The 12,075-nt window shown below is 44.1% G+C and overlaps 1 protein-coding gene across 1 annotated transcript; it reads left to right on the forward strand.

Annotated features, from left to right (window-relative positions):
* Positions 1-4,635: 4,635 nt before the first annotated feature.
* On the forward strand, positions 4,636-11,539 carry LOC144129470 (uncharacterized). The gene is made up of 5 exons (XM_077663645.1): positions 4,636-4,678; positions 5,382-5,540; positions 5,729-6,055; positions 7,691-7,992; positions 11,492-11,539. The coding sequence occupies exons 1-5, from the start codon at positions 4,636-4,638 to the stop codon at positions 11,537-11,539; spliced, it is 879 nt and encodes a 292-aa protein (XP_077519771.1).
* The last annotated feature ends 536 nt before the right edge of the window (positions 11,540-12,075 follow it).

Here is a 12,075-nt window from a genome sequence, read left to right on the forward strand (position 1 = left end):
AGCCACGTAATAATTTTGGGATCAAGGTTAAGTTGCGCTAATTTTAAGAGTAGCAGTTTATAGAAAACATTGTCGACTGCCTTGGCAAAATCTAAAAAAAATGCAATCGGCAAGGCAGCGTCAGTCAATGATTAGGTGGAGCTTATACATAAAGGCAATTAGTTGCGTTTCACAAGACAACGTTTTTCGGAAGCAGTGTTGTTCGTATGAAAAAAAAGGAATTTGAATCCAGAAAGTGGAAAATTTTGGCGTAAAGTATTAGCTCTAAGACTTTGCATGGGATACTGGTATGTGATATTATGCGGTCATTATATGAAGAAGCGGTACTATCGGATTTATGAAGTGGCACCACCTTGCAAACTCGCCGGTCGTCAGGACATTCACTTGTACCAATGCACTGTTGAAAAATTAATAACAAACACAGTGAAGAATAAACCTTTGTACACTTCTTAATCTTGGTATGAGTAAGGTCTACACCTGGACTTGCAGCCACCTTCAAAGACTCACTTATGTTTTCGATACCACAATTGTTAATAATAACTGAATTCATAGGCAAATAATTGTAGAAGGGCGAATTCGGTAAAAATGACCCATCGCAAGAGACAAAATTCTTGCAAAATATATTACTCAAAATGGTTGGACTTCGGACTTTGCGATAGAAGCTCCGCCAGAAAGAGTTAGTGTTATTGAAATCTTGGAAGAAGGATTAAGAACGCGCCAGAATTTTTTAGGGATACCACTGAGCATGCGTGGTAGTGTCGTCTGCATGAAGTAAGTTGCTTGTTTCAATGCCAGAACGTAAGTTTTGTTACATTCTTTATACACTGCCCAACGGTCGTCGGAAGGAGCCAGTTTAGCCGCTCGATAAAAGCGCTTCTGTAGGTTAGATAATCGGCGCTAGTAGGAGTTACACCAGGGTGTGCTAGCATCCGAAGTGATTACACGTTTCGATACGTGTTTTGAAATCAATTCGTTGATTTTGGATTAAAAATAGTGCAGTTAGTATTCATGCTTCGATCTGAAAATTGCGTCTTGAATAAATATAGGAAAGTGGCTAAGTAACTGCTAATTTGTTCAAAGTTAGCTCTACTGTAATCGCGAATGGTTTTAGTGGTGTTACTTGATTTAACTTTCGCGGCTGTAATTTCAAATGCTAACACTACGTGGTCACTTAAAACAGGCAAGTGGGATATTGGAGACACAAGGTCTAGGCATGTGGTTAGAATAAGGTCCATAGTGTCCGCGCTATGGTTGAGTGACCTGGTATGTTTAGTAACGAGTTGTCTTAAAGAAAAGGTAGAAGAAAGATTTAAAAAATCGCGACTCTAGGATAAAAATGGGCTTATGACAGGCACTTTAGACGACCATGAAATGCGGAGGAAGTTGGAGTCGCCTAAAAGAAATATTGGTGCACTAGGATGGCGTGTTGATACTATGTTAAGGGCGTCATGAAGCTCGGAAACAAAAGTGGACGAGTACGAAGGAGGGCGGTAGCATACACCAAAAATTAATTTATTGTGGCCAAGTTCTGCGCATGTCCACGTAGATTCGTGGTCAGTTTTAATGTGAATATGATAAGAAGGAATGAATTTAGCTTTCGCGAGCAACACGGCGCCACCAACACTGGTAGTGCGATCACAGCGATGAACTGTGAAATGCGATGACCTGTAAAATACCTCACTGCTTTGAACATTGGGGTGCAACCAGGTCTCAGTTAGTGCAATGATGTCTGCGTCACGGGTGTGCGTAAAAGAGTTAAGGGAGTCACGTTTGTTAAGGATCCTTCGAACTTTAGCAAGAAGAACAGATAAAGTTGATTTAGAAGATTGCGCGTCATATCCCCTCGCGTGGCCCTATGATGACACAATTTGCGACTCATTTGAAATATTGCCGACAGAGCTTTGCTGGGGCAGCTTCTTAACGCAGTCAGTTGTACAGTCGTAGACGTAGCTTTCTTTGTTCACAAGCAGCTTCTTGTATCTCAAGTGATTATTAGGCGATTGCGGCAAGGATTTGCCGAAATCGACAAGGTTTTTTCTCACCTGCAGTGTGGCAGGAGAAAATTCTTAGGACACAAAAACTCTTTATGGCTTTAGGTCTGCGCGTGATAACGGGACTGCATTTTTAGTTCTAAATGACCGGAATTTGACAACTACTGGACGACACTTGGATGGCGAAAAACTACTGATGCGATGGGCACGTTCAGCAAGGTCTGGCCTGAATTGACGACCAAGGGCGGAAGAATGCACAGCGAGCGTTTTATCATCTGTGTCTTTCTACGATTCAGTCTCGTCCGGAATACCGGGAAAAATCAGGTTGTTTTGTCGGGCTCTGTCTTCTAAATCCTCCAGACGAGACTGAACGCCGTCTTGCTGGAGCGCTAAATGGCCTACTGTGCTTCTAACGGTGGCAAGGCTTTCTTCGGAGTTGTTTATGGAGTGGGCTTTTTCTTCCAGGGCCTCAATATTTGTGTAAATATTCTCAAGCTTAGCCTCAATATATAGTTGGGTAGTTTTAATATCTTTAACGTCAGACTGTATTTGAACCTCACCTCTTGCAAGAATAGATGTTTGACTACCGTTTTTTTTAGCATCTCGGTAACAGCTGATAATTGGTAGGATTGGTTCTCGGTTTGAGAGCGGAGATTATAGGGGCCAGGATTGCATTCTATATCAACAGAAAGAAGTACCAATAACACTTCAGCACATTCGCGCATCAGTGCACAAAACGTTTGTGAGCATGGGAGCAGGACCAGGCAACTATTGCTGCACTTTTTTGCATAAAGTTTAGAACGGTTACAAATCTGCGGGGCGAACAAAAGAAGATTGTGAGCCATGCTGCAGTCTGCGCTGCTCCCATGCTCACTGAAAGCGAATGTGTTCCGGGGGTCGCTTATATCCATGGCCAGTGATGCTGTCACTGTGCGTGATGCAGCCTTGTCCACAAGCAGCACGACTGAGGAAGGCCGGTAGTAGCAGGAAATGTCGATTTGATTGCCGGGACCGAACATGCTGGCAGTATCATGAACGGTTGTGGGCGTAAATTCCCCGCAAGATGACAGTTGGTAGCAGTACAGTGTCAACGTCAGCATAGCCTGCGGGGCGAACAAAAGATGATAGTGAGCCATGCTGCTGTGTAGGCTGCTCCCATGCTCACTCAGTGGCAATTGATGAAAACAGAATCGCCAAAGCCACTTGGTCTTCCGTCTGGTAGATTATCACATTCACACGGCGCCGCACTTTGTCGGCGCCAGATGATCATTTTGAATGAACGCTATATCGTGGCAGTCACCTCAGATCATCTGCAAGCGCTCAAGGTGTACTCATGCATCTGGCGCGAGCGAGAGCGTTCTATTTTCTGTCAAAGATTGCTCGAGGAAAATAAGGTAGCCACGTCGCCGAGCCTAGCAACTATGGCTTGTTTAAAACGTTGTCCACAGCATTTAATTGAAAAACTCTTGAATATATTCGTTCAGCACTTTTCCTCAGCCAAAATACCCGCATGTTCGGCCTGAAAGCAAGCCTCCAGTGAACAATGTCACCTTTACTGTACAATCGTTATTTTTTTAGCCGCAGCGGTGATTCAGTGGGTATGATACTCGTCTACTGAGCCGAACGACGCGGGTTAGGTTACTGCCGCGGCGGTGTGATTTCGTTGGGAGCGAATTTATGGAGATCCGTGTATTGTGCGATGTTATTGCACTTTAAAGAATCCCAGGTGGTCGAGATTTCCGGAGCCCTATACTTCGGCATCCCTCACAGCCTTACTTGCTTTGAGATCTTAAGCCACCTAAAACCATAAACCATTATTGAACAGCCGCCGCGATCCCAGTGAGTGTTTTAGTACATTTTGTTAGAGCGCTGAATAAAACAGGATTAAAATCGACTTCTTTTCATGAGGGCAACCGTAAGAAAAGCTTAACTTATACTCATTTATTTAAGAATTATTCTGCACAATATTTCGGAACACCTGCATTTCGTCACGCATGTTTGAAAGCAGGCAGATGCGTGAAGACGAGCATGTTGGCACAGAAATCAAAACTTGTAGCTCTAAGAAAGCACAGAAAACAACTCGGTGGCGATGACTGCAGGACGTGCGCTCGGCGAACACAGGGCTCACACTGCTCGTGCTGTCCCCTGTGCTGGATTTAAATGTCATGTTGTACTTCTGAAGAAAGGCATAGGAAAAAGCAAAAATTATCTCGAGCATATTGGACATCACCTTTCAGAATGAATAATTCTCCAGCATACGACGGTCTTGTCTCGCGTAGGAAGCAAAGTGCTTCACTATTTCTCTGCCTGCTATAATAAAAGAACTTAGCCGAAGAACTGGAAAGCCAACAAACACTTAATGGAAACATTATATTCGTACTAATGGGTGTAACTCGCTCCTTCTGTTATTCGCGGTTGTTGTCAGTTTTAGGGCAATAATATTATTGATAACAAATTGAAAGTGCACGCGAGTGACTATATACTTTAATGAAGAAGAAGTCCTCTATACACAACCCAAAGCTGCTAGTTGATAACATCTTTTTGTTGCACAGCACACGTTTTCAGGTCAATGCATGCGTTTCCGTTTTTCTGTATTCACGGAAAGCTTGGCTGAAGTGAAATTAACTTTCTCAATGTTTCCACGATGTCGACTCGGCATCTGAAAGCTCGCCACTCCACTATATCGGGTACGACGCCTCCATTCACCTTTATCTTATCACCCTAAAAGCTGTGCGAAATTTAATACCGTAAGCATATCTCGGCTTTCAAACGTCAAGAGTACGGCCTAGTGTCCGCTTTCCTGTTGCGGCTTAACGCTCTTAGCCGCTGCTTCGAGGGCGGATAGTGTCTGTTCGGGCGTTGTTTAGCGGCGGTGCTCTGCCGCAGCCTTAATAGTGTGCGAAACGTTTGCCAGAGGAAATACTCGGACACGTCCTCCATGCGCGACGCGATGCGTGGAACATGCGGAACTTTTCTTCTGCTCCTTTTGGAGACATGAGAATGTTGGTGGCAGCCGCTGCCTGAGCATTGTGCTCAGCTTTATTTTGTTTACTGATGTTTTATAGAATAGCTGATTATGAAAGCATAGTAACCATTTCCAAATATTTTGGATTGTAAATAATGCTGGATGTGGTCCGTCCTCCTCAGAGAGCATACACACAATAGAAATCTGCAGTTAACAGGCAATGGACTTCGATGGTGCTCTTCAGTAGGATTTCGTTCAACGTTATCATGTTTACTCTGCTAATGAAAAGTGGTGCCTTCACTAATATACATGCTGACATTCAGGTACACGATGGAGAGGTTTTTACCACACTAGATGTCCGCATTGCAGGCAGAGTGAGAAGCCAAAGAATACTACATGCGTCCCTTGTCTTCTCGTTTGTGCAGGCACGACCTACGAAGAGAGGGATTTCTCCTGCCCTAATGCAGATATTGATGAGCCTTCTATTTCCTCAACATCGGTATGCGACGGAATCATCGACTGCGGCACACCCACTGGCAGTGATAAGGATTTGAGTCTTGATGATGAAAGTAAAGAATTATGCGGTGAGAATGCGGTTCTAGCGGCGCTTGGTTCAGTATGACCTACCCACTCAAACCTCACACTAGTTAAAGCACATACGGCTGCGAAGTATGTGCCTGGCTTGCAATATGGTAAACAGGCTTGCAACTCTATAGCTGTTAAAAATTCACGCTATAAAATAGCCTAAATAACCCGATATATTTTTTTGCAGCACCACAACCATACTTGGAGAAAAACATTGTGCTCGAGGTGCGCAACGTTACCGTCACAACAGCACATCTCTCCTGGTCAGAGGTCGCAAGGCACGCGGCGGGTGATTCTCTAGCACTGGCTGGCTACTTCGTCACCGGAAAGTCAACGGGACACTCATTTCAAAACTCAATATCAGGACGGCTCCTTTCATATCAAGTGCAGTGGATGAAGCCCTGGACAAATTATACGGTACTCGTTAGGCCATTTTACACTGAGTATGGGAAAGCTGAACGAATCTACAAGCTTGGAAAAGCTGCTTGGGTGCTGTTCCGGACAAACTACTCTGGTGAGCAACCTAGGGTCCCTCTGCTTCCGAACTATGAACCATGATACAGCTTCAGTGGGAAATTTACCGTTTCACTGTTCTTCTATACCTCATAAAAATTGCCTCGTTTTGTGCCAGAAAGCCTTCTGTGGGCTAGCACAAACCCTTGAATTATATTACTTAGGAACTGCTTCAAATCAACTAATCCGCAATTAAAATGTGACTATGTCATGTTCATACTAGCATTTAGATTCGCTGCGTTAGAAGGCTCAACTCCAGAAGCTTGGCTTATCCAAAGTAATGCACTGTCTTTACTAAAAGTAGGCGGGATACAGTGGTTTCTTTCCTAGCCGCGTAGTGAAGTACGTACGGCATCCATTAAGCTCTTAATCTATATATATTAAGGTGAACCACTCTCCTCTTCTTTTGGCGCGTTTCGGTCTTTAGGGGGCGTAAAGGCTCCGTTATACGGTTCAGAAGCGAAAACCTGCTGTTCTGTTTGTTTTGGCAAAGGAGGTACATTTTGTAGACAAATTCAACATCATTAGCTCGAAGAAAAGTTTCGGGAACAAAAAGAAATGTAACCCGTCTCTTTAAGTGAAGCTCATATTTGAAAACAGCGCAAAGCACAACGGGGAAAGCACATGACGAAACGACCACACAGGCGCTGAACTAAAACCTGGGGTTAGGTACCCAAACGGTACCTGCCTCTCTCGATGTTTTGCAATTCTGAGCAAAATTTGCAATTACCAGTCTGCCTTCGCTGTCATTTCAGGTGCACAATCAGTATCACTCCTAGATTTATTTTGCATTCAGCGATTTGTTGTTTCCTAAGAAAGTGTTTAATGACTATCATCATCATCCCCATCATCAACCTGCATACGGCCATTGCAGGGCAAATGCCTCTCCTATGTCTCTACAAGTAACCCTGTCGTTTGCCAGCTGCGTCCATCGTACGCCTGCGAAATTCTTAATCTCATCCGCCCACCCAATTTCTTGCGGCCCCTGCAACGCTTGCCTTCTCTTGGAATTCACTCCGTTACCCTTGAGGACCAGCAGTTATCTTGCCTTCGGATTACATGCCCTGCCCAAGCCCATTTCTTCCTCTTGATTTCGACTAGGATGTCATTAACACGCATGTGTTAATGACACGCATGTGTTAATGACCCACTCGGCCCGCATCCGGTGTCTTAAAGTTACACCTATCATTGTTATTTCCATGGCTCGTTGTATTGTCCTTGACTTAAGCTGAACCCTTTTCGTTAGCCTCCCCGTTTCTGCTCCGTAGGTGAGTACCGGTAAGATACAGCCGTTGTATACTTTTCTCTTCTGGGATATTGGTTAACTGCCATTCATGATCAATGATTCATGATTAATGACTATAGGACAGCCATAAAGGTGTTTGTTGTCTTTCAAGAAGTAAAAGTTGCAAATATTTCTAAGCTTCAACGCTGGTAGAGGAAGCAATAATAGGCATCTATGAAGATCATAAGTTTCTTCACTAGTTTTGCACACGCACGTTCACTGTGCCCGCAACACTCCTTCGAAATGGCCGGAAGAGGCAGTACATTTTCTCTTGCAAGAAAATTTAGACATTTAGTTGTGGATCCTTAAGGCGAAGTCTCATCGGCGATTTCTCTTGGCTTCTGGCTGCAGTGCCGGATATTCCAAGCTTGGTGAGCGTGCTCTCATCGCAGCAGTATAACGTGGTGCTCAACGTCATCGGTCCGTCAGCTTGGAACAGCGACCCATTCGGCTTCCACGTGCGCTGGGAGGCAACGAGTGGGCGCCGCCGTCCGCAAGGAGAGCTAGAGGTGGCGCTCACCTCGGAATGGTCCATGGAAGAAAACACGGTCAACTTTACGCTCCCGCTACAAGGAGGCAGAGACTACCGGGTGTTCGTCAGTAGCGTCGGAGCGGACGGTCGGAAACAGATGTGTCGTTCAGCGTTCCTCTTGGTGAGCCACCTATTTTGGTACATGTTCCAAGCTAACACCTCAGTCTTGTCGCCGTCTTTGTTCTATTATTTTCGCAGAGGCCACAAATTAAACTACTAGATTTTGAGGATATATTTATTTTAGATACTCTGGGGCTTTTAGAATTTACTTCTCGTGAATTCTGTGACATGAAACGCTATTATAGCATCACACGTTTTTTTTTGTGCGAGTAATTTATAACGCATAACAATCAGAAGTGCTCAAGGTATTACCACCGATTATCTCAAATCAGAAATTCTTCCTTTCGTCCTCGTCCTTGGCGCTACCTTGAGAATCAATGCGATTAAACTTGCCAAAGTTTTCACCTTACAGAAATTGGCATCATAGGTGACATTTCGTAAAACAGGGCGTCAAGAGAAATATGTTATGCAAACCTTGAATTTGCTGGCATAGAATCGGCAATGGGCATTTTTTCAGTGGCGACAGTTTCCGTATCCACGTATTTAATATTTTAATTTTCCGCCAGCGCATTTTCCGGACCTCTTCTGCAGCAGTGTTTGTCAGTATGCATACAGACGCACGCACCGTATTTAGAAAACTGTGCAAATAGTGGGTAAAATTTTACTTTATTGTCAGTATCCTCAATGCTGTACTATAAGTATTATCAAAATATTTCACATGACGGCAACAAAATAAGCAAAAGCTTATTAAAAATTACTTAGAAACAAGTCATACTACAAGTCATTCCAAAACTAAACATTTTGACAGATTTGCCTGTCTGGTTGGGTTTAAGACATAATAAACTGCACATCTGCAACCAAAAATTTTAATTTTAACCCAGCGTTTCGAAGCCGACCCCCTCCTTTCCTCCATAGTTTAAATACGCTAGCTACTGCCCTCAGTCACCGCTCATGATGGAGCCGAGTCGGCTTCGAAACGTTGGGTTAAAAGTAAAATTTTTGGTTGGAGATGTGCAGTTTTTTATAAGTCATTCCAAGTACCCCACGTTTATTTCAGTCAGAACGGTAAGGTTTGATCACGAAATTTGAGGCCAGAACACCCTAAGACATTGCCTCCGACCTGAATATTCTCCTTCTGCTGTGGTACGGCGCCAGCCCTAAGGGCTTGTTCAGATGGAATGAGCACTGCAGGTTTTCGACAAAACAAAGCGCAAAGAATAGGCAACTAGAGAGGGCATATTACTGCTACTTGTACGAAAGAGGCTGTTTGAACTGGCCGAAGGAGTTCTTGTCATTGGAAGAGAGCAGTGGGAAAAAGCAAAATTCCTTATAAATGACCTGAAATAACTATTTTTCTGAGCTTGTAGTTTGAATTTTCCTAGTTGCAATACCAGGATTCATATGCACGGAGCTCTGCAGCTATAGTTTGCACGCGCACGATATCAGAAATTCTGCAAACTATACCCTCCGCCCTACAAGGAAAGTGCTCGAATACTTGCTTGCAATCTCTAGCTGCTCTCAGCAACACTGCAATAACTAAAAATCTTTGAAATGAATATTCTATAACATCCGTCAGCAACGTTTGAATCGGCATGGCTACGCACAGATTTAAAATTTTTCTACTTAAGCATGCAGCCGCGTCCCATGAGTTTTAGAAAATCTGGCCGTAAATGAGCAGTCTGCTATTGCCCACTTCCCACGTAAAATCAAGGCGCCCCATGCGATACAGCCGATTGAAAAAAAAAGAGCTAAAATATAACTTAACAAGGTGAGAACTTAACAAGTTATAATAATAACTTAACAAGTTAGCGCTTGTGTTTGTCCCCTGTTGTGTTGCTGCGCTATGGATCATAAGCTAAAATATGTAAATGCGCAAACACGGGGCGCCATTTTGCGAACAATACAGTATAATGACTCAAGCAATACATACCCTAGTGTTACAGCCCCCAGCACAAAAGTGCAATATGTTTTAATAACTATTTTGCTGAGAAATTATTTAAAACTGTGCGAATTTTCATGTGCCACAGGTGGACGATTTCCATGTGCCACAGGTGGACGAAATTGGCCTCGAGATAAACTTAGACCCCAGAAGAGCAGGAAGATTAGCTCTAATTCGTATCATGCAGCTATTCCGGCAAAGCTGCAGGTTGTTGTATTCTCAGTGCTTTTTTGTTAGCACTCCAGGAGCGATAAGAAATATTAGGCCATCCCGCAAAGATGAGACGGCTTGCGTTGGTAAATACCTGACCTATTTGATCATACCAGCTGCTGAAACATCGTTTCAAAACTAAGCTAATCCCTGTGGCCACACTGCGGAACTTAGCAGCCGGCCGCACTGCCTGTAGGCGTGACAGTCGCCTAACGATGGTGTCTACTAGCTTTTATTGCACTACTGTGTTGGGGCTCCCAGCAATTCACATAAGCGCCGTAAGTGGCGTGGCAGTCTCGCTAACCTATATAGTTTTGGGAAAACGAATTTGAAGCCCTGGGTCCAATGAGTGTTTCGAAATTGGCACTACCAAACAGCTCTCAGTATTGAACACAACTCGGCCAACTATAACAGCACCTGTGGCGAAGCGCAAGCCGGGGCTGCCAGGAACGAAACACTAAAGGCTTTGCATCTGCTGGGGGCGTGAAAGATTCCCGGGTGTTGCTAAATTTTTCTGCGCGCGCTGCTAATGCGAATGATAACACCCTCCCGGATTTTCCCTGCTAGGGCGCGCTCTGCATGCGAAAAATCACGTTTTAAATGTAGAAAGCAACACCGAAGTCCACGGCACCTCTGCTAATGTATAGAGCTTCTGTATTGGCGGTTCCTAAGGGACACAAAAAGGACCGACTAGTTCCTTTGAGCTCGCGCGATGGGCACAAATACTTCACGCAGTAGTAAATGTTTCGCACGTTTCATTTAACGCGAAGTTAAAAGTTATAATTTAGGCTACCTGCCTAGCACAACGTTTTACTTGCGATAGCTACTTACTTTATAATTCTTCCCAACTGTGTCATCTCACAAAGGCATCGGCATTTCTTACACAATAATCAAACTTGCAAAACTAACAGCTTCCCCCGCACCTATAGTTCACGGGAGTAACGTTTTTTGCTTTATTCTCGTCAAAAGCTCAATATTTCACAGAGAGCTGCATATGGTACATTCCATCAAATCAACTCATCGTGACTAAAATTCTCCTACTCTCTAGGGATTTGCAGGGCAGCGAGAAGCAGACAGCCACACTGCGCCCGTGGTTAACTCTGACTGGCGTCATCAATTCGTTCAGTCACACTGTTTACTGAAATTGTAATAATATAGCGATAAACAGCAGGAGAATAATCAAAACATTTCGGTTACTTTTGATCGCAAGAAGATGCGAAATCATTTGTAAGGCAAAACGTATTCGCTTACGTGAGTAATGATTTGAAACGGGGAATGACAGGTATGGCGCACACATCGAAAGTTCCTTTACTAAATGCGCACGGTATTTTGCTGGAAATATTGAATGCCAATTTCTGAGCTTGGCACTTATTTTCATTCAAATAATCGAAATTAATTTCATATCTTGCAGATTCATACGAAGTGTCGGCCTACAGTGTCGGCCCTTCTCAGGCCTTGATCTCCTGGCGGTCATCTGAGATTGTGGACGGCTTCAGAGTAAGTTAAATATGCGACGAACACTGTCTCTTAACCGCTTCGCCGTTAATAGTCTGTCTTAGCGAAACGACCCCGAATGTTGTAACAGCTGTGATGGCAGAGTGACCTTCACCGGTGCATCGTCTGACCACCGCATGACCTGACGCGTGGTATTTCCAATTTTAGGTGAAACAACTGCAAAGACGCCGTGCCTTCTGGGACTACTTTCGGGTTCACCTTAACTGGCTGTTCAGCGCGCTGTTCCTCAAAGATTATTCAATGCCGGCCTTACCAAAGTGTCAGGTTTTTACTTTCTAAATTGCCTCCCAGCAGGCAGATCTCTGTCAAATATTTACGCTCCTATTCATGGAAACAATACGTTCCGCTTCGTTCACGCTCACTGCTCGGTAAGTTGCGAGGCGTGGTCACACAAAGCAAATCGGACTCCAATCCCGTTTTACAGCTGGTTGCAGCTTTGGAATTCTGGTAGAAATGTCAAGGCCCATTTGGAATTCCTCT

This window comes from Amblyomma americanum, chromosome 4 (genome assembly GCF_052857255.1).
Source record: "Amblyomma americanum isolate KBUSLIRL-KWMA chromosome 4, ASM5285725v1, whole genome shotgun sequence".
In the NCBI taxonomy this organism is placed as follows: Eukaryota; Metazoa; Arthropoda; class Arachnida; order Ixodida; family Ixodidae; genus Amblyomma; species Amblyomma americanum.

Coding starts and splice junctions, on each gene's coding strand:
- LOC144129470 (XM_077663645.1), top strand. CDS start 4,636: ATGTCGACTCGGCATCTGAAAGCTCGCCACTCCACTATATCGG. Junction 4,679..5,381: donor TCGCCACTCCACTATATCGG/GTACGACGCCTC, acceptor TCGTTTGTGCAG/GCACGACCTACGAAGAGAGG. Junction 7,993..11,491: donor GTCGTTCAGCGTTCCTCTTG/GTGAGCCACCTA, acceptor CATATCTTGCAG/ATTCATACGAAGTGTCGGCC.